Consider the following 22955-nt stretch of genomic DNA (forward strand, 5'->3'; position numbering starts at 1 on the left):
GGAATGCTCAGAAGTTGGTCTGGAGAAGGCAGTTTTGATCAATGGTGTGTTTATGTGATGTGAGAGACATCTGAAGTCTCTTGATCCATCTTTAGATGCCGTAGACTACACGGGAAGTGAAAACTGTATGAAATTGAGACTCATTTAAAGAAACATATGCAAGAAGCTTTTGTTTGTTAGTGGCTGTGTATATGGTCTCAGACATTTCCTCAAGGACATACTCTGGGTGAATGTCACTTGTTATAAACCTAGGTAAAAATAATTATGGTATTACTAAATATATATTATGCTCTTAAATGTAAAATGCATGAAAAAATAATGAGGAAACCGATGGACATTAACAGGCGCGGTTTGGTGCTGGTGCTGTCAGGGAAGGACGCTGCGCACTGAGCGGCAGCGGATGGGGAGGTGCGGAGAAAAGCTCAAGTTTCTATCTGTCCAGAGCGCACCGCAGCCGGGGCTCGCGGCGGCGGACGGACACACGGACACACAGACACATGGACACACGGACACACGGCCCCGCTGGCGTCCCACAGCCACCCAGGGCTCGCGGCGGCAGGTGGACACACGGACACATGGACACACAGCCCCGCCGGTGTCCCACAGCCCAGCCAGCGTTCATGGCAGCAGACGGACACACAGACACACACTCCACACTCCGCCAGCGTCCTGCAGCCCAGCCAGTGCTCACAGCGCCAGACAGACACACAGACACATGGACACACGGCCCTGCCGGCATCCCGCAGCCCAGCCGGCACTCAGGGCAGCAGACGGACACACCGACACACAGACATACGGACACACAGACACACGGCCCCGCCAGCATCTCGCAGCCCAGCCGGCGCTTGCGGTGCCAGACGGACACACGGACACAGGCCCCAGGGGCCTCCCGCAGCCCAGCAGCACCAGGTTCTCGTGGGTTCGGTTTCAGCTGCGATCAGGAGCCGCCTCAGAGGAAACATCTGTGCGGGAGCTCCCCCAGTGAAGTTACTGCGAGTGCGGCCGTTCTCGCTCTCGTGGGGGCTGGAACGTGGCTGGGCTGGTTAGAGAGAGAGGAAGCTGTGAATCATCTGGAGCGACAGAAAAGTCAAAGCCTGGGGGTCCGCGGGTGTCCCCGGTGTGAGCGGACGGACGCGGCCGCGGTTCGGTCCTGCCGGCGCGGGGCCGCGGGTTCGCGGTGCGTGTGCTCGCGTTCCGTGTGCCACGCGTGTCCCCGCCCCACGCCCCTTCCGTCCTGCGCGACGAGCGTTCTTTGTAAGCCAGGCCATTTGTCCGTCATTGTCTGGGGTCCAGGCAGAGGTAAAATACCCTGTCACCGATCCGGGGCGCGCTGAATGGCGGCTTCTCTCCGGACAATTGGCGGTGGTGCCGAGAAATATTCCTGAGAGGATTATTTAACCTTTCAATTTAGGGGGCACAAAGCCTGGCTGATTAATGAACTTTCTGATGGGTGCTGATAAGCGGATCTATTTCTTTATTTCCTCTAAAAGTGATTCCTTCTCCTGTCCCATATTACTATAATCTTAAACATAAAATGTGGCAAATAGATTAAAAAACAGCACTAAAGAGTTTATCTGGCTGGCAAACTGAAGGAGCTAAATTAAAATTGGTAATGAAAGCGGTGGCTGAGCCCTGTATATGGTTTTTAAATGCGCTGTGTATTTTGAAGAGACTTATTCTCCGGCTTGCCGGGTAATGACTGCTTTTGGTGCGCGGTCCGGGCTGGCTCCTGTTATCCCCCCAAAAAAATGAGTTGTGTTATCTGGATGACTGCAGACACATTCGCATCCCCTTCCTCACTGCATGGGCAGACAAGGTCGATAGCATTACAAGGTATTTGTGGCAGTGCTTGTTTCAGTTTTCAGAGCTGCCAGTTTTCAGCCAGATTTGAATTACAAAAGAAGAAGCTGGCATGAAAATTGAAAGGGTTTATCGGCTAGTCTGAAGCCTCATAGCACATTGCTTATTTATGCAGTCCATTTGCACCAGGAAATGTAAAAAGGAAATACATTTTAAAAATAAGGTCATAAAGACCCAGATATGTTTAAGATGGCAAATAAAATATAGATACCTATAATATCTTTCCAGGAAACGATTTCACTTAATGTTGCACATTACTTCGGAGGAGCATTTATGTCACTGTCATAAATTTGTGCATTTGTGTCGCTGTATAGATAGTCTCTGGGGATTAAGAAGGAAGTGTTTGCTAACTTACTTTAGAATTAAAATAGAAGAAAGATAGGTTTGTAGTTTGAGAACTACATCAGAAATAGTTGAAGTTTAATGCACCGTCCTATTTAAATAACATTTTGCATTCCTTGTAAAATTAGCCATGGACGAGTGGGTAGATGCCACCACCTCTGCAGGAAATTGGGACGCCTCTTAAACCATGAAGATTCTGAGGCGTTGGGCCGCGTTGTTGTTATCCTCACCATCTTGCATATATTCATTTCCTTACGAAGTCGAGATTTTTTTGCCCAGTTTTCAGAAAAGACTTTTTGAATTAATATTTTAGGGGTTTTTTTTCTCTGCTTGTAAGAGTATCAAAAGGTTGCTTTCATTTCTTTTAAATGTATGATATTGTACTTTTTGTCTCTTCCTGTAGCGTTTTCACAGTCGACTGTAGGTGCTATTTGCATCTATTTAAAATGCGTTCTATAAATGTCTTATTTCTGTGGAAATGACCGCTTCGCAGCGCTCGCGCCGCGGGCCGAGCGGGGTGATTCCTGCTGCTGGGGCGGCCCCGGTTTCCAGAACCTGCAATAAGAATAATTATCTATTGATCTATAATTTAACATGTACCATGTACTTAAAAAAAAAAAAAAAACACAAAAAAAACTTTAGTTAGATCACAGTTTTCTTGGTTATTTCGCTGTGCTTTGTTGATACCCAAAAGGGTGGAAATTATGTTAAAAGCACACTTATTAAACTGAATTACAGGGTGTGATTTGGGGCAGGATGCTGAGGTCCAGCCTGCGCAGCTCTGCGGGAAGAGCGAGATTTTTAGATGACTGAAAACATGAAGAAATAAAATCTGGTAAAGAAATCATTCTGTTCATAATTGTTTGGAGTTTGGGGGGTTTAAAAGTAAAAAACTGAATTTGTGTGTTCCTCATTTATTAGCATGCATCAGGCTCAGTGTGTTTGTCATGAATTTTCATAAGGATTTTTACTACGTAGCATGTGTGGCTTAATGATGCAATCACCCGATAGACTGGGGCGGCTCAGAGGAGACGTTCCGGTCTGTTGTGTACATAATTCTGGATTCAGAAACCTGCCTAATTAAGGAATTACCCAATGGAATGCAAGTCTACTGGGTGCACGACATGGTTAAAGAAAATAACAACAACAAAAACCCTTAGTATAATTACGATATTACATGATATCTTATATTGGCAATTTTGAATATAAGGGAATGATGCTAACCTGCCATTGTTTCGGCTGGCGTGCTAGTAGATTATGTTAATTTGTAAAGAGAAGATCGATGTATACTTCTCAGTGACAGCGCTGTTGTGACCGTGTCCCCGTCCAGCGGCAGCCGCGGCGCGCGATGGTTCACCGGGTGACCACCAAAACGGGAGAGACGTCCCGCTGTGCTCGGGCCGTGGCCGTGTGCCGCACCAGGACCCCAACTCGGGCCGCGGCCGTGTGCCGCGCCAGGACCCCGCTCAGGCTTCAGCCATGTGCCGCGCCAGGACCCCAACTCAGGCCGCGGCCCTGTGCCACGCCAGGACCGCCGCTGTGCCAGGACCCCGGCTCGTGCCGCGGCCGTGTCCTCCGCCGCGCTTCCTCTTCAACCCGTCGGTTAATTACGTATCTTCAGAGCACAACAAGAAACAACAGCACAAACGAAGGGCCGGGTGAGGGGAGCGTGGTTGGTGCCGGGTCAGGACGCTGTGTGCCGGGCCGGCGAGGACGTGCCGGTGGTTTGGGGAGAGCAGCCCCAGCCCTGCGCCGCGCCGCTCGGCGTTTACCTGGGTGTTCTCTTGTGTGCTGAACTGAGTTTGCCCAAGCTGGTGTTGCATGTGACCAAAAACCCGCAGCGGGGCCCCGGCGAGGCTGCGACGGACACTGGTGGACACTGATGGACACCGACAGACGCCGATGGTCACCGATGGTCACCGATGGACACCGGTGGACACCGGTGGTCGGTGGGGGACACAACCTTTGTTTTGCCTGATGTTGGCCGGTCAGTGCAGGGAACGCTCTGGGTTGTGCTGGGCTGCCGGGGCGGCCGCGGGTGCTCCTGGGGGCGGAAGGCGCCACACTGAGCCGGCGCTGTGCCGGTCGGGCCGGCGTACTGGGGGAGCTGCCAGCGGCTGCGCGGCCAGCTGGTCACGCGCTCCCTGTCACCAAACGTGCCGCTCCGTATCACCAAACGTGCTGTTCTTTGTCACCAAACATTCCACTCTGTGTCACCAAACATTCCACTCTGTGTCACCAAACGTGCCACTCCGTGTCACCAAACGTGCTGTTCTGTGTCACCAAATGTGCTCTTCTGTGTCACCAAACGTGCTGTTCTGTGTCACCAAACATTCCACTCTGTGTCACCAAGCATTCCGCTCCGTGACACCAAACATGCCGCTCCATGTCACCTGCGCACGGGGTCACCGGCACTTGTCGGCGCGGGGGTCGCGCAGGGGTCTCGCCTCTGCTCCTCTGTGCACGTCACGTAATACGGGGAAGCAGAGAAACCTATGAAAATGGAGGCCAGGAGATTTTCCTTAATTAGTGAGATTTAGCCAGATTGCAGCTCCTAAGTAGTAATGAGCTCCGTCAAAGCGCGGCCGCGCTGGATCAAAGTCGGCGCGATAAGGGGAGCTCAAGGTCACGGGGGGAGCTGCCCGGCAGCGCCATTTGCATAAAAAATTACTGTCAGAAATGGGCCAGAGAAGCAGCCCTGGCATTCTGATCTCTTGGCCTTTGTCATGGAGATTCCTGTTGAGAAGGGAGGAAGGCCAGTGTCCCAGATAATGATTAACTGTTTTAATGGCATTCATTCATTCATTCTGCACTAACTACTCATGCAGAAAAAAGGGTTATGTAAAATGACATTAGAAGAAAAATCATTTGTAATCGTTGCATCAGGCTGCACTTTGAGGAGACATTAGAAGTAAATCCATGGCGTGGTAGGCTTATGCTTTATCTTCTGATATTTACTGAGTTTACTGGTGCATGAAAAGCTTTCAGCAAGAATAGCAGATGGGATGGACCTTTCATAGGTAATGCTATCTACCAGGTTATTACTTCTATATATTGATAGTGAAGTAATCTCCAAGATATCACCCTACAAATATAGATTATTTAAATGTTTGTAACCAAAAAAAACTATAACATAAAGAAGCTACATTCATGAATAGTTTATTTTGTACCCATATGGCTGAAGTCTTTAGATGCTCTTTTAAGCCTTAAATAATAAGAAAACAGAGGGTTTGTAGCATGTGGGTTTCCTTATTGTTTGGCTTTGGAAAGGAGTGAAGTTATGCGGAGTTGTAATCTGACCTGCAAGTATTCGGTTTAATTTCTTTCCGTAAACGTGACCTTTTCTGTGCACGAACAAAGGGAGGGGAGGGAGCCGGCGGCGCCGGCCGAGGGGCTCCGGCACCGCAGAGCGTCCCGGTGACGCCGTGGCGCGGTGCTGCTCTCCCGTGGCCGGAGTGCTGTGCAAGCAGCAGCGGTAGCAGTGTTAGTGCAGTGGCGGTAGCAGTGACAGTAGGAGTGTTAGCGCGGTGGCGGTAGCGATGTTAGCGCGGTGGCGGTAGCAGTGGTGATAGCGGTGTTAGCGCAGTGGTGGTAGCAGTGTCAGTGCAGTGGCAGTAGCGGAGTTAGCACGGTGACGGTAGTGGTGGCGGTAGCAGTGTTAGCATGGTGGCACTGGAGATGACGGTAGCAGTGTTAGCACGGTGGCGGTAGCCGTGTTAGTGGTGTTAGCACAGTGGCGGTAGCGGTGTTAGCAGTGTTAGTGTGGTGGCAGTAGCAGTGTTAGCACGGTGGTGATAGCGGTGTTAGCGGTGTTAGCACAGTGGCGGTAACGGTGTTAGCACGGTGGCGGTAGCAGTGGCAGTAGCGGTGTTAGCGCGGTGGTGGTAGCTGTGAAGGTAGCGGTGTTAGCATGGTGGCGGTAGAGGTGGCAGTAGCGGTGTTAGCATGGTGGCTCTAGTGATGGTGGTAACGGTATTAGTGGTGTTAGCACAGTGGCAGTAGCGGTGTTAGCGCGGTGGTGGTAGCAGTGTCAGCGCAGTGGCAGTAGCGGTGTTAGCACGGTGACGGTAGCTGTGGCGGTAGCGGTGTTAGCATGGTGACGGTAGCAGTCGCGGTAGCGATGTTAGCATGGTGGCACTAGCGATGGTGGTAGCGGTGTTAGTGGTGTTAGCACAGTGGCAGTAGCGGTGTTAGCACGGTGGCAGTAGCAGTGTTAGCACGGTGGCGGTAGCAGTGTTAGCGGTGTTAGCACGGTGGCAGTAGCAGTGTTAGCACGGTGGCGGTAGCAGTGTTAGCGGTGTCAGCACAGCCCCTGGCGCTGCAGCCGCGGGGTCACCGCAGCACGGCAGGCTCGGTGACGGGGCGGTCAGTTCTCACCGTCTCCCGCTGTGTTTGTCTTTGGCGCCGCTGGAGGCCGCGGTGACCATGCTCCATTTCCCGTGAACGTCCACGCAGCCGCCCCCATCTCGCAAGCCCGATTCAGCGCACACGAGGCCTTGCTCATCTCCTCTGTGAAAGCAGCAGTGCTCTCAACTCTGCAGGTTTTAGTGGAGTTTCAGTGAAGAACACTAACGATGGCCAAAATCGTAATTATTTACACTGGAGGATGACCAGCAGATGAAGGGGTCAGACTCTTCATCACACAACGTCTCGGACTGTAAGGATTGTTTCTCTGGAACAGGACATGCGGTGTGTAACTGTCTTGCGGTTGCACTGCGCCTTGCAGAGACCAGACAGTGCAGTCGTGTCCTTCCAGACTGACGTGTGGTTCATTTTGGGGCCCAGCTGAGGGAAGCCGAGCGGTGGCGCGGTGGTCCTGGTGCGGTCCTGGCAGCGGTGTTGCCGGGGCTCTGGCCACAGAGGTCCCGGCACACGGGTCTGGCTGCAGGACCGCTGGGTTCTGTGTCCCCGTGCGGGAGAACAGGTTAATACCGGTAAAATCGGCGTGGCGGGAGCGCAGAGGAAGGTGTCACTGCCAGGATCCATTTCTGCTTCTTAGGAGCCGTGTCCAAAGTGGAGCTGATTTCTGGGGCCGTTCCGCACGCTGAAAACTGACTAGAATGCAGGCAATTGATCCAGTAAATTAAACCCACGAATTCTTGTCAAGGGGATTATACAAATATTCGCATGTTGTTTGGTTTTTCTTTGCCTGTTCTATGTATTTATGATAAACGTAATCTGGTTTAGTGAGTCACTTACTTATCCGAAGAGCTCTCACTGTGAGGCATGGATGAGAAATACACAAATTATAGGTGGTGGGCTTTTCCTTTCCTGGTTTCGCCGCCCTTTGTCGCAGATACTGCTGGACATGTCACTCTCCCTCAGCCGCGCGGTGAGAGAATGGGAACGGGAACGCGTTCTGGAACGCGTTCTGAAACGCGTTTAACCCAGGGCTGAGGAGCTTCAGCCTGGGGGCACCCGGCCAGTGTGACCAGGGTCACAGGAGGCACGGGAAGGTTTCTGCTGTTCAGCTGCGGTACAAGCGCAGCTGAAGCTCCGGCGGGGCTGTGCAGGAGAACACCGCGGCTACAATGGAGAACACTGTGGCTATGGTGAAGAACACCGTGGCTATGGTGGAGAACACCGCAGCTATAACAGGAGAACACCGCGGCTACGGTGGAGAACACTGTGGCTATGGTGAAGAACACCGTGGCTACGGTGGAGAACACCGCAGCTATAACAGGAGAACACCGCAGCTATAACAGGAGAACACCGCAGCTACGGTGGAGAACACCGCGACTATAACAGGAGAACACCACGGCTATGGTGGAGAACACCACAGCTATAACAGGAGAACACCGCAGCTACGGTGGAGAACACTGTGGCTATGGTGAAGAACACCGTGGCTACGGTGGAGAACACCGCAGCTATAACAGGAGAACACCGCGGCTACGGTGGAGAACACTGTGGCTATGGTGAAGAACACCGCGGCTATAACAGGAGAACACCATGGCTATAACAAGAGAACAGCATGGCTATAACAAGAGAACACCATGGCTATAACAGGAGAACACGACGCTGTAACGGAGAACACCGCGGCTATGACAGAGAACACCGCGGCTATAGCAGAGAACACCGCAGCTATAACAGAGAACACCATGGCTATAACAGAACACTGCGGCTATAATGGAGAACACCGTGGCTATAACAGGAGAACACCGTGGCCATAACAGGAGAATACCATGGCTATAACAGAGAACACTGCGGCTATAACGGAGAACACTGTGACTATAACTGAAGAACACCACGGCTATAACAGAGAACACCGGGGCTATAGCAAGAGAACACCGTGACTATAACAGAGAACACTGCGGCTATAGCAGAGAATATTGTAACTATAAGCAGAAAACACCACGGCTATAACAGAGAACACCGTGACTATAGCAGAGAACACCATGGCTATAACAGAGAACACCGCGGCTATAGCAGGAGAACACCATGACTATAACAGAGAACACCGCAGCTATAGCAGAGAACACCATGGCTATAAGCAGAAAACACTGCGGCTATAACAGAGAACACCGTGACTATAATCGGAGAAGACCATGGCTATAACAGAGAACACCGGGGCTATAGCAGAGAACACCGCAGCTATAACAGAGAACACCGTGACTATAACAGAGAACACCGAGGCTATAGCAGGAGAACACCATGACTATAACAGAGATCACCACAGCTATAGCAGAGAACACCGTGGCTATAGCAGAGAACACCGTGGCTATAACAGAGAACACCGCGGCTATAACAGAGAACACCGCGGCTATAACAGAGAACACCATGGCTATAACAGAGAACACCGCGGCTATAACAGAGAACACCACGGCTATAGCAGAGAACACCATGGCTATAGCAGAGAACACCGCGGCTATAACAGAGAACACCATGGCTATAACAGAGAACACCATGGCTATAGCAGAGAACACCGTGGCTATAACAGAGAACACCGCGGTTATAGCAGAGAACACCGCGGCTATAACAGGAGAACACCGTGGCCATAAAAGGAGAACACCACGGCTATAGCGGTTACAACATGACAATGGGGGTTTGAAGGACGAGCTGTTCCTGTAATGAGCTGTACAAAGCAGTTGTAATTTCTGTGTCACCCAGGCCACTGCCCTGTGCTCTGAGCGGCAGGGCGCAGGGGGCACCTGCGATGCTGCGGCAATACGGTCACTCTTTGCCGCGGTGCTTTTTCGCCAGAGCTCGCGCAGCCGCTATTGGTTCCGGTGCCTCCCCGCGGCCGCTGCTCGCGGATGAGTGTGCTTGCGTGTGAAGAGGGAAGGAGCACACATGTTCGCCTGTTCACTTGGCAGTGCCAGGCGAGGGACAGGAACCGCTGCACCCCACTGAGTGACACACCTGCGCCTGCCCGGCACGGCCCCGCAGCTGCACCCGGTTCCGCGGGTCCTGCGGGAGACCGGCTGTGCGAGGGGGCCGAGGGTCTCCGCTGCGGGTGGGAAGGGCTGGGAGCGCGGCGTGGAGGCCCCATGTCTCGGGTCTTCGCCAGGTGGCTCTGAGCAGCACAGATGTGCCTGTGCCGCTGGGGGTGCAGCGTCTGGTGCCCCCGTCCCCCCGGGGATGGCGGAGCACCTGCGAGGGACACATCGGCAGGCTGGTTTATTGTATTCGGAGCTGAAATAGCACGGCCAGGTGGAGCAGATACTGGAGATGCCTCTTCCCACCTCATTTGTGATGCTCAGGTTGAACCTTGCTCTGCAAAATCACAGTAATATGACACACTTGCTTCTTTTTCAAACGTAATATTCCAACAGCATGCAGGAATGTATTGATTTAAGCATAGTAAAATTATATTTTTGTAAATTTAATTTATTTTTAATTCAGCGTTCGGAATACTACCAGACCTAACTCTTGCCTGTTTCCGTGTTTCAGACAAAGCCAGGGCCGATCAAGGCGGCCGGCGCCCACGCCGAGCGCTCCGCCTCCGTGTACTGCTACAACTGCTCCCAGGAAGGGCATTTTGGATACGTAAGTCTCAGCATCTCTGCTCGGTGTTAATACGTCCTTGGGGCAGAGGGTCATCTCTGCCACGGTGCGTGGTTGGGGGAGAGGGCTGGCAGAGTCCAGCTAGCGCTGCACAAAGGGCCACGCGGATGAAGTGCTTGTGGCTGCGCAGCACTGCTGCAGTCAGCGCGGGCCAACGTGTGCAGAGATCTCACTCGTGCAATGTAAGGATACAGAGGAAGAGTTGCTGTCTGTCCTTGGCAGGCTTATTGCTTTGTTTTATAAATCCTAAATCAAAGTGAGACTGCCTGGGAGGGACTATCCATTGGAAAACAGATGATGGTTGCGAAACAGAGCTTTTCTTTGCTTTATTTTTCCCTGTGTCTCAAGGCTGCCCACCTGCAACTACCAACACCAGACAAGTGTTAGTTCTTATCTTATGGAATAAGACTGGGAGGCACAAGTATTCTAGAAAATGAGTGTTACTCATGCATTGGGTGGGTTAAGTTTATAGTTTCCTACAGCTTAGAGACAGCAGATCCCCAGCGGATCCCTTCGTTCCCTCCTGTGTGCTCTGTGTGTCGCCTGCGGCAGCTCCTGAAGGTGCGTCGCTAAACGCTTGCTGCTGCTCCAGCCACCGGGTTAATCCGGGCGGGGCCGGTGGGGCAGGTTTGCTGAGATCTTCTCATGGTGGAGCTGGAAGATGAACGGAAGATTTGTTATGCCAGGCTGTCTTTGCAGACGAGTGAAGGTCTGAGGCCACGGCGCCGGTGCAGGACACAGCCCCCGCTCGGCCGGGCTGGGCGCCGGCAATGGGCAGCTGCTGCAGTTCGAGGTCGGTGCGAGCCGAGCGTGCCCCGGGTGGCCTGGCACGGGGTGCAGGAGCCAAACCCGCGTCCCCGCTGCCCTCTGCTCCGCACCGCGGCGCGTGGCGCCCGTGTCACCCAGCGCCGCAGCCGCGCGGCCGCCTCGTTCTGCCTGGGACTGGAGCTGGTAAAACCGCGAAAGCAGCAGCGAAGCTGATCCTGGTAACAAAACCGAATGAAGCCCCTGCCAGTAACATAGACACTAAAATCTTTTCCCGCTGTACTCGGTGCTCGTCAGGCTGCACCTGGAGCACTGTGTTCAGTTTTGGTTCCCGCTGTAGAAAAGGCTGTGGCCAGGCTGGACAGGGTCCAGAGAAGGACCACAAAGATGATCCAAGGATGGGGCAGTCACCCTATGGGGAGAGGCTGAGAGACCTGGGCTTGATCATCCTTGAGAGCAGAACGAAGGCTGAGCGGAGACCTCAGCACCGTGTTCCGGTGTTTAAAGGTGGCTGCAGAGCAGCTGGAGATCCCTTTGTACGAGGAGTCCCATCGACAGGATGGGGCAGTGGGTACAAGTGACTCCTGGGGAGATGCCGGCTGGACACAAGAGGGAAAGTTCTGTGATGAGAACAACCAGACGTTGCAATAATGTCCCCAGGGCAGCGGAGGGTTCCCCAACACTGGACACATTTAAGATGCGTCTGGACTGGTGCTGGGCCAGCTTGTCCAGACCGGGCTTGTGCCAAGGAAGGTTGGACCAGGTGATCCTTGAGGATTCCACCCTGGATTCTGTGATTCTATGATAAAATGAGCATGTACAACAAAAACTGAAGTCACAGAATTGAAGAAGTAAGACTGATTGCTGGCAATAGATAAGGAACATTTTACTAAACTGTCCAAATATGTTGTTTGAGGGAGACAGACATGCGTGCACACAAATACAAACCGATAAATGTATGGGAGGAGCTGATGGTAGTTACTTGGATAGAAAACGGTAGGAACTGTATAAAATCATCAAGGAATGACAACACTTCATGGCTGTTGCAGTTAGAGAAGACAAGATCGTATTTTTACTGTGGTACAATGCGCAGAAATAGCCTGAGCAACAACCGAATGGAAATGGAGAGGGGCAGAAATGCCGGATGTTTCTGTGTGCGCACAGGAAAGCGCCCCGGACACACATCGGATTATGTCACGATAACTGAGTATTTGCCCTCAAATCACTGATCTCTCTGTCCAGCAACGACCAAGCAAACGGGGCTGGGACCCGCGTGTCACCGCGTGTCACCGTGTGTCACCGTCCCTGCACCGGCGGGCGCTCGGGGCTCTGACAGAGCAGAAACACCTGCCCGTAGCTCAAGGGGAAAAATGGGGGGTTTGTTGATTTATTTTTTTAATGTAAATAGTTGTAAACAGGAAAAATTACTTATGCTGACAAGCATCTCTTAATTTTTGTCTCATTTCTATACCTCAGGCAGTTAAAGCACAGGAATAATAGACTGACCAAGAAGAAAAAGCTGGGTTTAGTTTTATATAGATGCACCATAATCAGTGCTTCCCACTGCAGACCGTTTCCTTTCGTGTCGCCAGTGGATCCGGTTTAGGAACACTTGAAACTCCTTTTCTTTGCTACAGGTCTGGGGAGACATTTCCCAAAACCAGAGGTGAGAGCTGAGTCCCAGAGCTCAGTGCGCGGTGCCGGTACGGCTGTCACTGCACCTCGCACAGCCAGTGCCGGTACGGCTGTCACTGCACCTCGCACAGCCGGTGCCGGTACGGCTGTCACTGCACCTCGCACAGCCAGTGCCGGTACGGCTGTCACTGCACCTCGCACAGCCGGTGCCGGTACGGCTGTCACCGCACCTCACACAGCCCTTCTTGTTGCTTTCAGGAAAGGAAATAGTTAAGACATAAATTGTCAGAGGTTCCAACACCGGGCAGTTGTGTTTCCTTAGTTTACTGTGTTGTTTAGTAAGACAGTAATGTTGTTATGTAAACTAAGGATTTAATCAGGACAAGAAATCTGATTTAATAGTCTTTACATCATAGGTTGTTGCGTAGCAGTCCATACATCGGAATGTTGTGTCTGATGGCCCATGACGAAGACGTGCTCATTTTAAGGGGCACAGTCTCAAGGAAGGGTAAGGGGAGGGCGGGTTGCTGAGGGACAGCCCGGTGCTTTAGGGTCAATCACAGACGTCATTGCACTGTTGAGGCCGCGGCAGGTTCTGGCGCCAGGGACGGGGCGGCGCGGTGCCCACAGGTGCGTGTTGTACCCACGTCGCAGCGTGCCGGTCACACCGCAAATCGCCGTCAGGCTGTGCTCCCCGCGCCCAGCAGAATCGCCAGCCGGAGGCGTCACAGCCGCGTCTGGCGGCGCGGCGCGGGCAGCGCCGGCCGGCAGGCTCAGCCAGCAGCACCGCGCGTTATCGGCGCGGGGAGCTGCGCAGGGACGGAGCAGCTCGGGGTGGCCTCTGGTTTCATTCACTGGGGCTTCTGACAGCCCATTAACAAAACGGAAATGATGGGCAGACCATGTGCCTGCGGAGCCCTAGATCTGATGCGGGATCTCATCACTGCATCTCACAGGTATCACAGGAATGATCATGTCTTTGCACCCCCCTGAGCAAAACCAATCCATGTTGTTTGCTGTAACCTCTTTGGCAATGTTTAGAGATAGCATTTTAGAATCATAGAATCATTTTGGTTGCAAGAGACACTCAGGATCATCGAGTCAAACCATAACCTAAGCTAACTCTAGCACTAACCCGTGTCCCTAAGAACCTCATCTGAACCCCTTTTAAACCCCTCCAGGGCTGGTGACTCCAGCACTGCCCTGGGCAGCCTGTTCAATGCCCCACAGCCCTTTGGGGAAGAAATTGTTCCCACATCCAACCTCACCCTCCCCTGGGCAACTTGAGGCCGTTTCCTCTGCTCCTGGCGCTTGTTCCTGGGGAGCAGAGCCCGACCCCCCTGGCTCCAAGCTCCTTTCAGGCAGTTCAGAGATCAGAAGGTCTCCCCTCAGCTCCTGTTCTCCAGCTGAACCCCCAGGTCCCTCAGTCTCCATCACATTGTGCTCCAGCCCCTCACCAGCTCCGTTCCCTTCTCTCCACTCGCTCCAGCACCTCAAGCCCTTTCCTGGCGTGAGGGGCCCAGAACTGCCCCAGGGTTGGCGGTTTGTCCTCCCCAGGTCCCAGCACAGGGACGGTCACTGCCCTGGGCCTGCTGGCCACCCCAGTGCTGGTACCAGCCAGGATCCTGTGGCCTCTTGGCCACCTGGGCACACGCTGGCTCATGTTCAGCCGCTGTCACCAACGCCCCCAGGGCCTTTTCTGCTGGGCACTTTGCAGCCGCGCTGCTCTCCCTCGCTCCGGGCCGGCAGCTCTGTGCCCTGCCTGGAGGCCACGCTCAGCTGTCACTCGTGTGAAACACAGGTGTTCCAGGTGTCCTTTCTCTCTCATGCTTTTCCCTCGTGTCAAATCCAAGGGAGGTGACGGAGGACCCGGGCAGGGTGACAGGGCAGGTGTCTTTGTGGGGCAATAGCTGGCTGTTCGAGGTGTTCAGGGTCAAATCCTGTCTTCCAGCACACGCGTATCCCAGGTGAGCAGCTGCTGAGCACCTTTGGGTGTCGGGTGGTCCTGTGTGGCCCGTCCTGGGTCTCGTTCAGCCTGGTGTCACCGGCGGGTACAACCCCCGACTCGCTCAGGCACCTGGAGACGAGGCAGACGCAGAGCCCAGCGATGCCCTGTGGAGGACACCGCGGAGAACAGCCGCTTTCAGCAAAGACTGACTGCAGGCTGAGAAATTTGAAATGTGTCTGAAATGCACCTTCGATGTACTCTGCCTCTGAAGAAGAGCTGGCAGACACAGGGGAGGGGGTGGCAGAGGGGACACTGCGTTCTAGAAACAGCCATCGCGGGAGGGAAAGCGGCTTCGCTGTGTGCAGACAACAGCACGAGTGGAAGCAACTGACCACTCCTCGAGAACGGCAAGGCCCGGAGCTCACTAGAACTGGGCAGTGCCCACCTGCAGAAAGGTGAAATTGCCCAGCACAACGGGGAACAAGCAGCGTAGGAGGAGAAGAAACCATCGGCTAATATCACATGGTACCCAAGACAGAAGCGTAGGAAGCGTCGCTGTGAGCCCGGCTCACAAGACATTGCTAAAATTTTGTGTACAGTGGTGAAAAAATTCCCGATCCTGAGTCAAGTGTTTGGGAAGCAGGCTGGCATGGCCGCGGTGCCGGGCCGCCCCTCCCTGCCCTCCGCACTCTGGCTGTCTCCTCTCTGCAGCTGCGCCGCGTGTCCTGCAGGAGCGATTTGGTTGTTACCGGTGAGAAAGCTGCGGTCAGACCGAGGGTGGGTGCGTGGACGATGCTGCCCTGGCCGGCCCCGCAGCCCACCCTCCTCCGGGTCTGCCACGTTCTGCAGGTCCTCCCACCCATGATCCAGGCCCACAGAGCTCCCGGCACAGGGGTTTGTCTGGCAAGGTGATGGGGCGTGTGGTTGTGGCAGCCAGGAGGGACAGCAGGAGCAGCAGGGACAGCAGGAGCAGCAGCAGCATTAGGGACAGCAGGAGCAGGAGGGACAGCAGGAGCAGCAGAGACAGCAGGAGCAGCAAGGACAGCAGGAGCAGGAGGGACAGCAGGAGCAGCAGGGACAGCAGGAGCAGCAGGGACAGCAGGAGCAGCAGCAGCATTAGGGACAGCAGGAGCAGCAGGGACAGCAGGAGCAGCAGGGACAGCGGGAGCAGCAGCAGCATTAGTGACAGCAGGGACAGCAGGAGCAGCAGCAGCAGGGACAGCAGGAGCAGCAGCAGCAGGTGGGACCATGTCCCCGTGCCCGGTGCGGCCGTCCCGCCGTGTGGCCGGTGCTCTCCCGCTCTGCTCTCTGCTTCCACCAGAGCCACAGGTAGCAGGACCTGTGGGAACACACGGGATTCCTTCCGTGCGCTGCGAGAACCGCAGCTTGGCTCCTGTAATGTGTGTTTTCTGCGGGTGCTGGAAGGATTATTGGATGGTAATAAAGTTATGGGTGTTCTAGGACTTGCTGGCCACATCTTCTGCAGGTACAGACCAGCACCTGCAAATCCAACCCGTTTCCATTCCGGGAAAATCGCAACTCCACTGTATCTAATGACTTCAAATGTGTTTTGCAGGAGTGCTCAGAAAGGCGAATGCATGGGAGCATGTTCCCCACTTCTCCATTTATCTGCTACTATGATGATGAATACGATATCAAGAGAAGAGCGAACAGATTAAAAAGGAAGGTTGCAGGTACAGTATATTTAGGGAGATCCCTCCTGCCTTTCAGTTCTTTGAATACTTTCTACTGTGCTTGCTGCTTTTAGAAATGCTGTGGGATTATTTTCATGTGTTGGGAAAAGCTATAGGGATTTGAACAGGTAGTCTAATGGTAGTAAAAGATTTGTGACTTTATTCATCCGTGTCTATCATGGAAATTTATTGTGTCAAAGCCACTAGGTGGGCGTTGTCAGATGTTTTAATTCTCAAAACCCCACTGATATTAAAAATGCTGTAAAGTAGCAGGAAGAGGATTAAACTAATTTGTTAAGGTTCTAGTCTGTTGACAAGAAAAAGGCTGTCAGAGGTGATGGATTCTCTTCTGACTTCCCACGTACGTGAGGGAGCGGCGGTGGCGCGAGCGCCGGGTGCTGTGTTCTCTGCCGGGCGCTGACGCGGGGCTGTGTTCGCAGAGCTGCAGGAGGCCGGCCTGCTGCCGGAGCAGCCAGAGACACCGCGGCCGCGCCAGGAGCAGGGCGGGCACGGCCACAAGAGGAAGAGCAAGCCTTGGAGAGGGCGCGGGGAGCGGAACAGGAGCGAGGAGCACCAGCAGAAGCTGAAGATGTCCCGGGCAGAGAAGCTCCAGGAGAAGCGCAGCCGCGGTGCCAAGCCGGGGGAGCGCGTGCCGCGGGCGGGCCGCGGCAGCAGAGCCCGACACGCGGCGCTGGCGCGGGCGCTGCTGGGCAGCGCGGCTGTGCAGGAGCCTCTGGAAGGTGCCAAAAGGAAGAAGAAATGGAAAAAGCAGGAAGGTGCTGATGGTGATGTCCATGATAATTTATTCCTCATAAAACAGAGGAGGAAGAAGTCCAAGCAGAAATCCTGGTGTTGAGGCATGGATCGGTAACACCGACGTTCACTGGCTCCAGCTCCACCTCCTGTTGTTCTTGTCCTTCTCTTAGCACACTGAATTCGAGTCCGTCCCTGAGCCCGGGCCCGCGTGCACAGACACCCGTCATACAGCGGTGTCCCCCTCCGCTCCCAACTGCGGTGTCCGTCTGTCCGAACAGCGCGCTGGGCAGGCAGGACCCTGCTCCTGCTGCAGCGGCTGCGCTGTTCTGTCCAGAATAGGCTGTAAGTGCGGTTTATTTGCTTGCTGGGGGGCGGGGGGGAGAAGGGGCTGGCGGGGTTGGTGGGTTTGTGTCCTGGCTGGTGGGTGTTGCTGTGCCGCGGAGCCCCGGGAGCCGACGCCGGAGACTGCGGGTCAGGAGGAGCGGGGATAGGGGCCGGGGACGGGACGTGAAGCGCGTTCCCAGGCCTGTTCATTCCTCCCAGGGCGCGGCGGGGGCTCCTTCACCGCGCTGCCGAGTCCTCGCGCCGCGCCCTGGGACCTGGCAGTCTCCCACCTCGTGCTCCCGTCACGGGTTTACATCTCACCCTACGTGTGTCCTTGTTCCTCTGATGTGCAAGTTGTTTCGGGAGAAGAGATGCCAGAGTATGAGAAGTGTATTTGATTCCAGACTTACTGTGCTAAAATTTAATAATTTTTTAAAATACAGCTATTTTTGTACACTGGAATTGAACAAGGATGTTGTTAAAAGTTTTGTAAGAATAAGTGCTTCATCAAAGGAAAAACCCAAATAAAACTTCACATGAGGGTATACAAAATGTAGGTTTGTTTTACATTTTCTTGCATTACCAACTGCAATTAAAAATGGTGTCTCCTTCGCTTTCCTCAGCTGAAACTACATCACCTCTGGCAAAGGGCTTTCTGGTTTTAAAGGGATATAATCTGTGTTCTGCTGATTAATGACCTACTGTATTCTATACCACTCCTTTTGCTAAGTAAGTAAGCTGGTAGTAACTAGTAGCACAGTGTCAAAAGGTACTCTCTTAATTCGTGATAACCAACAGGCCTTTGGCTACAAGTGTGTTTTAAAACTAGAAAGTTGTTTCTAACCTGCGCTAACGCGGGAATGTCTGAGGAGGGAAACGGGCGCGCTGGAAACGCTCAGGACTGCCGTTCCGCCAGTGTTCTCAAATTCACCCACGTGTTGTTTGGAAGGTCTCCAGTCGCATCACGGGTGCTCGGTGACCGCGTCACCGCGGGGTGGTGGGAGCACAGCTACTCCTGCTTAATGCTTGGGAACCCAGTGCCCAGCAAGTGTGTCCTTGTTGGCAACCGAAATTTAGTTTTGCTTCACTTCTTTGATGACTTGATTTAAAACTTCCTGATGATATTGAAAAAGTAAATAACTTTTAGCCAGAATTTAAAAAAAAATGAATTCCACTTCTGGAAAGACTTGAGCGGACTTTGGAATGTGTTTCGTCCTGTGCGCTGTGGTTTGCGTCCCCTTGGTGTGTCAATACCTGGTTCTGCTTGGCCAAAAGTCTCCGGCAGCGGACCCTGCGGACTGGCCGGCAGGGGAGGGCGCTGCTCAGATTGGGATCACTCCGGTGGAGTTCAGTTTGGTTGTCTGGCAGGGAAGTTGTCACGAGGTGAGTAAATCTCTTCTCTGGGAGCTGCAGCCTCTTGCGGAGCCGCCGGGAGTGCAGGAGACCCGGTCTGTGTCCCGGGACACTGCGGGGGCACAGCGGGGATCCCCAAGGATCCAGGGTCCCCGCCTGCTCGAGGTGCGCGCTCGGGTGCCAGCGGGAGCCGCTCCCGCGGTCCCCACCGCGCGGGGCAGGGAGGGCTGCGGGTCGCGGCCCGCGCGAGGGCAGGATGGCACCCTGCAGGGGCAGCTGAGAGCACACACGTACAAAAACGGGATGGACAACATCCCTAACCTGTGCTTAGGTACATTTTAGGGCATCTTGCCTCCCACAAATGTTTTATCCACTGCTTTTCAAGCCAATATTCAGTAAGTTTGGGGATTTTTTTGAAGTGACCGTGCCTCAGTGGAACTGTGGCCCCACCATTGTCTTCACCGGACAGCCCTGTGGGAAGGACCGGCCACGCTCTGGGGGCATTTCAGGTGCTCACGCCTCTCGGTCACTGCAGAACGCCAAGGGCAGGTGGTTTTCTGCTTCACTACCCCGAACTGAAGCAGCTGTGGTTCCAACAACATCCAAGGCCAAGGAGAAAACTCTGAACGGCAATAGTGTCTGATGAGGGATCGCTCTGAGCCGTCCGTGCGTTGTGAGGTGTTTTAGGGGTGCCCTGCGGTGTGCTGTAGAAGAAATAAGACAGTCGCTCTCAGGGGTGAAGGCCAGAAGAGCTTTATTCTGGTGGCCACCGGGGTAACGTGCTCCGGGGGGATTCGCCGCAGAGACCTTCCCCGAGTCGCTAACTGCCCTCGTCCCACCGTGCTCATCCCTGTTGTCAAGGGAATCTGCAAGGAAGTAAGTGCAATGTACTTCTCCAGGTATATGCGATGGCTTCACGTGGCGATGTTAAACAGCCCAGCCAAGGTGAGAGCGACGTCGGGAGTGGGAACGCAACAGGCGCTGAAATCACCACAGGACAACCCATCAACGTGGCTGTTTCCGCGCTGGTGAGGCTGCCGTGGGAGTGCGGGCACCGTGGCCTCTGCGCAGGGTGCAGGTGCTGTCACGCTGCCCGTGTCCAATGTCAAGCGGTGCTCAGATGTGCAGCAAATCAGGATTTTTGCTGAGTCCTCTAAAGACAAGGTTCTGGATGCTGTGCAGGAGTTAAGCCAGACGGGACTCCTGAGCCATTTCTGTGATGTTCGTTGGCTTCAGCTGACAATATTCACCTTGACAACAGGGTGAGCGCGAGTCACCAACGTGCCCTGTGGCCAAGAGCCCAACGGGCCCTGGGGTGTGTGAGGAAGAGTGTGGGCAGCAGGTCAGGGAGGTTGTTCCTCCCCCTCTGCTCTGCCTGGGGAGGCCCCATCTGCAGAACTGGGGCCAGTGCTGGGCTCCCCAGGCCAAGAGGGACAAGGAGCCGCTGCAGAGAGTCCAGGGAGGGACACGGAGATGCTGAGGGGTCTGGGGCATCTTTGTGTGAGGAGACACTGAGCGAGCTGGGGCTGCTGAGTGCAGAAGAGAAGCTGAGAGGGATGTGATCAGTGATCAGTGTGTCAGGTGGTGTCAGGATGGAGCAGACTCTGCTCATGGTGCCCAGCGCCAGGGTGAGGGGCAGCGGGCACAGACTGAAGCACAGGAGGCTCCATGTGAACACGAGCAGACACTTGTTTGCTGGAGGTGCCAGAGCCTGGCCCAGGCTGCCCAGAGCGGGTGTGGAGTCTCCTTCTGTGAGCCATTCCAGCCCTGGGATCCTGTGTGATCTGCCTGGGACCTCGTGAGCAGGTGGGGCTGGGGATCCACTGAGGTGGCATCTGTAGGTGTGGTGGCATCTGTAGGTGTGGTGGCATCTGCGTGTCACTGCAGCAGCTGTTGTAAGCAGCAGACGATACGTTTGTGGTGGAAACGTCTCTGGCTTTAGCTCTGGGTACTGCGGCCGCCAGTGCTGCAGATATGTGACCTGGCTTTGCTCTGACAGGTGTCTGCTGCTCGGGATTGCAAGACAGTGAGGAAAGGCACAGAGAAAGTGGGGTATTTGGGACCATGGGAAGATAAAAAGATAAAACAGCAACATCTGGAGGCCGGTGTAGCTGGGGGAAGGAGCCTCGTCCAGCAGCCCGGTGACGGGAGCAGCTCCCCCGCTGAGCGGGGCAGCAAGTCTGGCAAAGGAACCGAGACACGGCAGCCACGGTACAGCCTGCAGCACCGACCACAGCGCACTCGGGTCACGGCAGCGTCGGACATTGGCTCAAATACCGACTGTGTCGGGCTTTGCACAGCCGAACACTGAATCTGCTCCGGAGGGGCACCAGAGGATTTGGAGAAAAACCCGGGGGCCCAAATAGTGCGGCTGGCAAGGAAACACTGACGTGAAGCAGCCAGGCGAATAAGGTGCGACGGAAAATGGCTGTTCTGTCAGGACAACAACCGCTTGAAGGACAGAAGGGTGTAGCTGAGACACTAAGAAAAAAGGCGGAGCGCTGACGATGACGGGACGGCCGCGGGTCGCCTGAGGAGGCCGTGCAGCCCGCAGTGTCGGGGCAGGTCGCCTGAGGAGGCCGTGCAGCCCGCGGTGTCGGGGCAGGTCGCCTGAGGAGGCCGTGCAGCCCGCGGTGTCAGGGCAGGTCGCCTGAGGAGGCCGTGCAGCCCACGGTGTCAGGGCAGGTCGCCTGAGGAGGCCGTGCAGCCCGCGGTGTCGGGGCAGGTCGCCTGAGGAGGCCGTGCAGCCCACGGTGTCGGGGCAGGTCGCCCGAGGAGGCCGTGCAGCCCGCGGTGTCGGGGCAGGTCGCCCGAGGAGGCCGTGCAGCCCGCGGTGTCGGGCAGAGCTGGGCCGGTGCTGGGCGCCGGGGCCGGGGCGGGCGGCCGAGGTGCCGGCGGGCGGGCACCGCCCTCGCGGGGCTGCGGCTGGGCCGGGGTGCCCCACACATGAGAGCGGGGGAACCGGGACCCCATCGCGCCATCAGGGCAGGCTGGGGCCACACGTCTCCCAGCCAGCCCACTGCACTGCAGCTTCAAAACCGTCCCTCGGCCAGGCGCTGAGCCTTCTCACTCGTGGAGCAGCAACGTGGAGCAACACAAAACGGATTTGTCTCTTTCCAGACAGCTGAGCTGTAGCAGGACCCTCATTTGCAGACGTTTCCAGCCCCCGAGACGTCTCGTGGTGCACACCAGGCAGTGAAACTCTCCTCGGGTCACTGGGCTCCACACGGCCCAGCCAGATCACCTGCTGACCTGCTGGAGCAGCACGGCCCATCCAGATCACCTGCTGACCTGCTGGAGCAGCACGGCCCAGCCGGATCACCTGCTGACCTGCTGGAGCAGCACAGTCAGGCCAGATCACCTGCTGACCTGCTGGAGCAGCACGACCCAGCCAGGAGATCACCTGCTGACCTGCTGGAGCAGCACGGCCCAGCCGGATCACCTGCTGACCTGCTGGAGCAGCACAGCCCAGCCAGGAGATCACCTGCTGACCTGCTGGAGCAGCACGGTCAGGCCAGATCACCTGCTGACCTGCTGGGGCAGCACGGCCCAGCCAGATCACCTGCTGACCTGCTGGAGCAGCACGGCCCATCCAGATCACCTGCTGATCTGCTGGAGCAGCACGGCCCAGCGCCTGGTCTGTGTGCCCATGCACGGGGCTCCACCATAGGTCTGTCTTGGGCCACTTGAAACAAAGCTGGTTGTGTCCTGCACCAGGAACGGCACTGGAAACCAGCACCTCCCAGCATGACCAGTAAGGCTTCTGTCTAGCAGGTGATTAATTTTTCAGAACTTAGTGCAAAAATAATACATATGAAGATGTTTTTGCATCAAATGAGGACAGGATAAGAAAAATGGCAAAAAGAAGTGACGCATTTTCCACCAGCAAAAATATAACCACGTTAGGTAGTGGATAAAGGAAAGCACTGCACTAGAGCCCTGCTCTACACCAGGTGACTTACCCTATTGAGCCAAAACGTGCTGCAGCCTGTCATTCCTCCCACCTGCTTTTTCCGCCTCCTCCGCAGAGCTGTCAGCCGTTCTCCAGAGCTGGCCGGGCTGGGACGCCTGCTGCTCCCGGGAGAGGACGGTGTCTGCGGGTCGCAGCTGACGTGCCCCGGTGCAGCAGCGTGAGGACCCTGCGCTGCGTGAATAGACAAAGGGCGCAGCTCAGCCCAGACTCCAGGGAGGAGACAGGATGGCTGGAACAAAAGGTCAGAGTCTTGTTTGATAATGGGGGCAGGTGTCCCAGGAGTGAAGAGGGGAGAAGAGAG

General features: G+C 54.9%; 1 protein-coding gene across 1 annotated transcript in view; it reads left to right on the top strand.

Annotated features, from left to right (window-relative positions):
- Positions 1-17104, top strand: part of ZCCHC7 (zinc finger CCHC-type containing 7) — a gene marked incomplete at both ends in the record, with an annotated part of 122090 nt that extends 104986 nt beyond the window's left edge. Inside the window, 3 exons of the mRNA XM_080362173.1 lie at positions 10093-10188; positions 16131-16248; positions 16689-17104. Of these exons, the coding sequence (XP_080218299.1) occupies positions 10093-10188; positions 16131-16248; positions 16689-17104 (630 nt within the window). The remainder of the gene's footprint in view (positions 1-10092; positions 10189-16130; positions 16249-16688) is intronic.
- Positions 17105-22955: the final 5851 nt, after the last annotated feature.

Source organism: Nesoenas mayeri, assembly GCF_963082525.1.
Source record: "Nesoenas mayeri genome assembly, chromosome: Z".
NCBI classification, from domain to species: Eukaryota; Metazoa; Chordata; class Aves; order Columbiformes; family Columbidae; genus Nesoenas; species Nesoenas mayeri.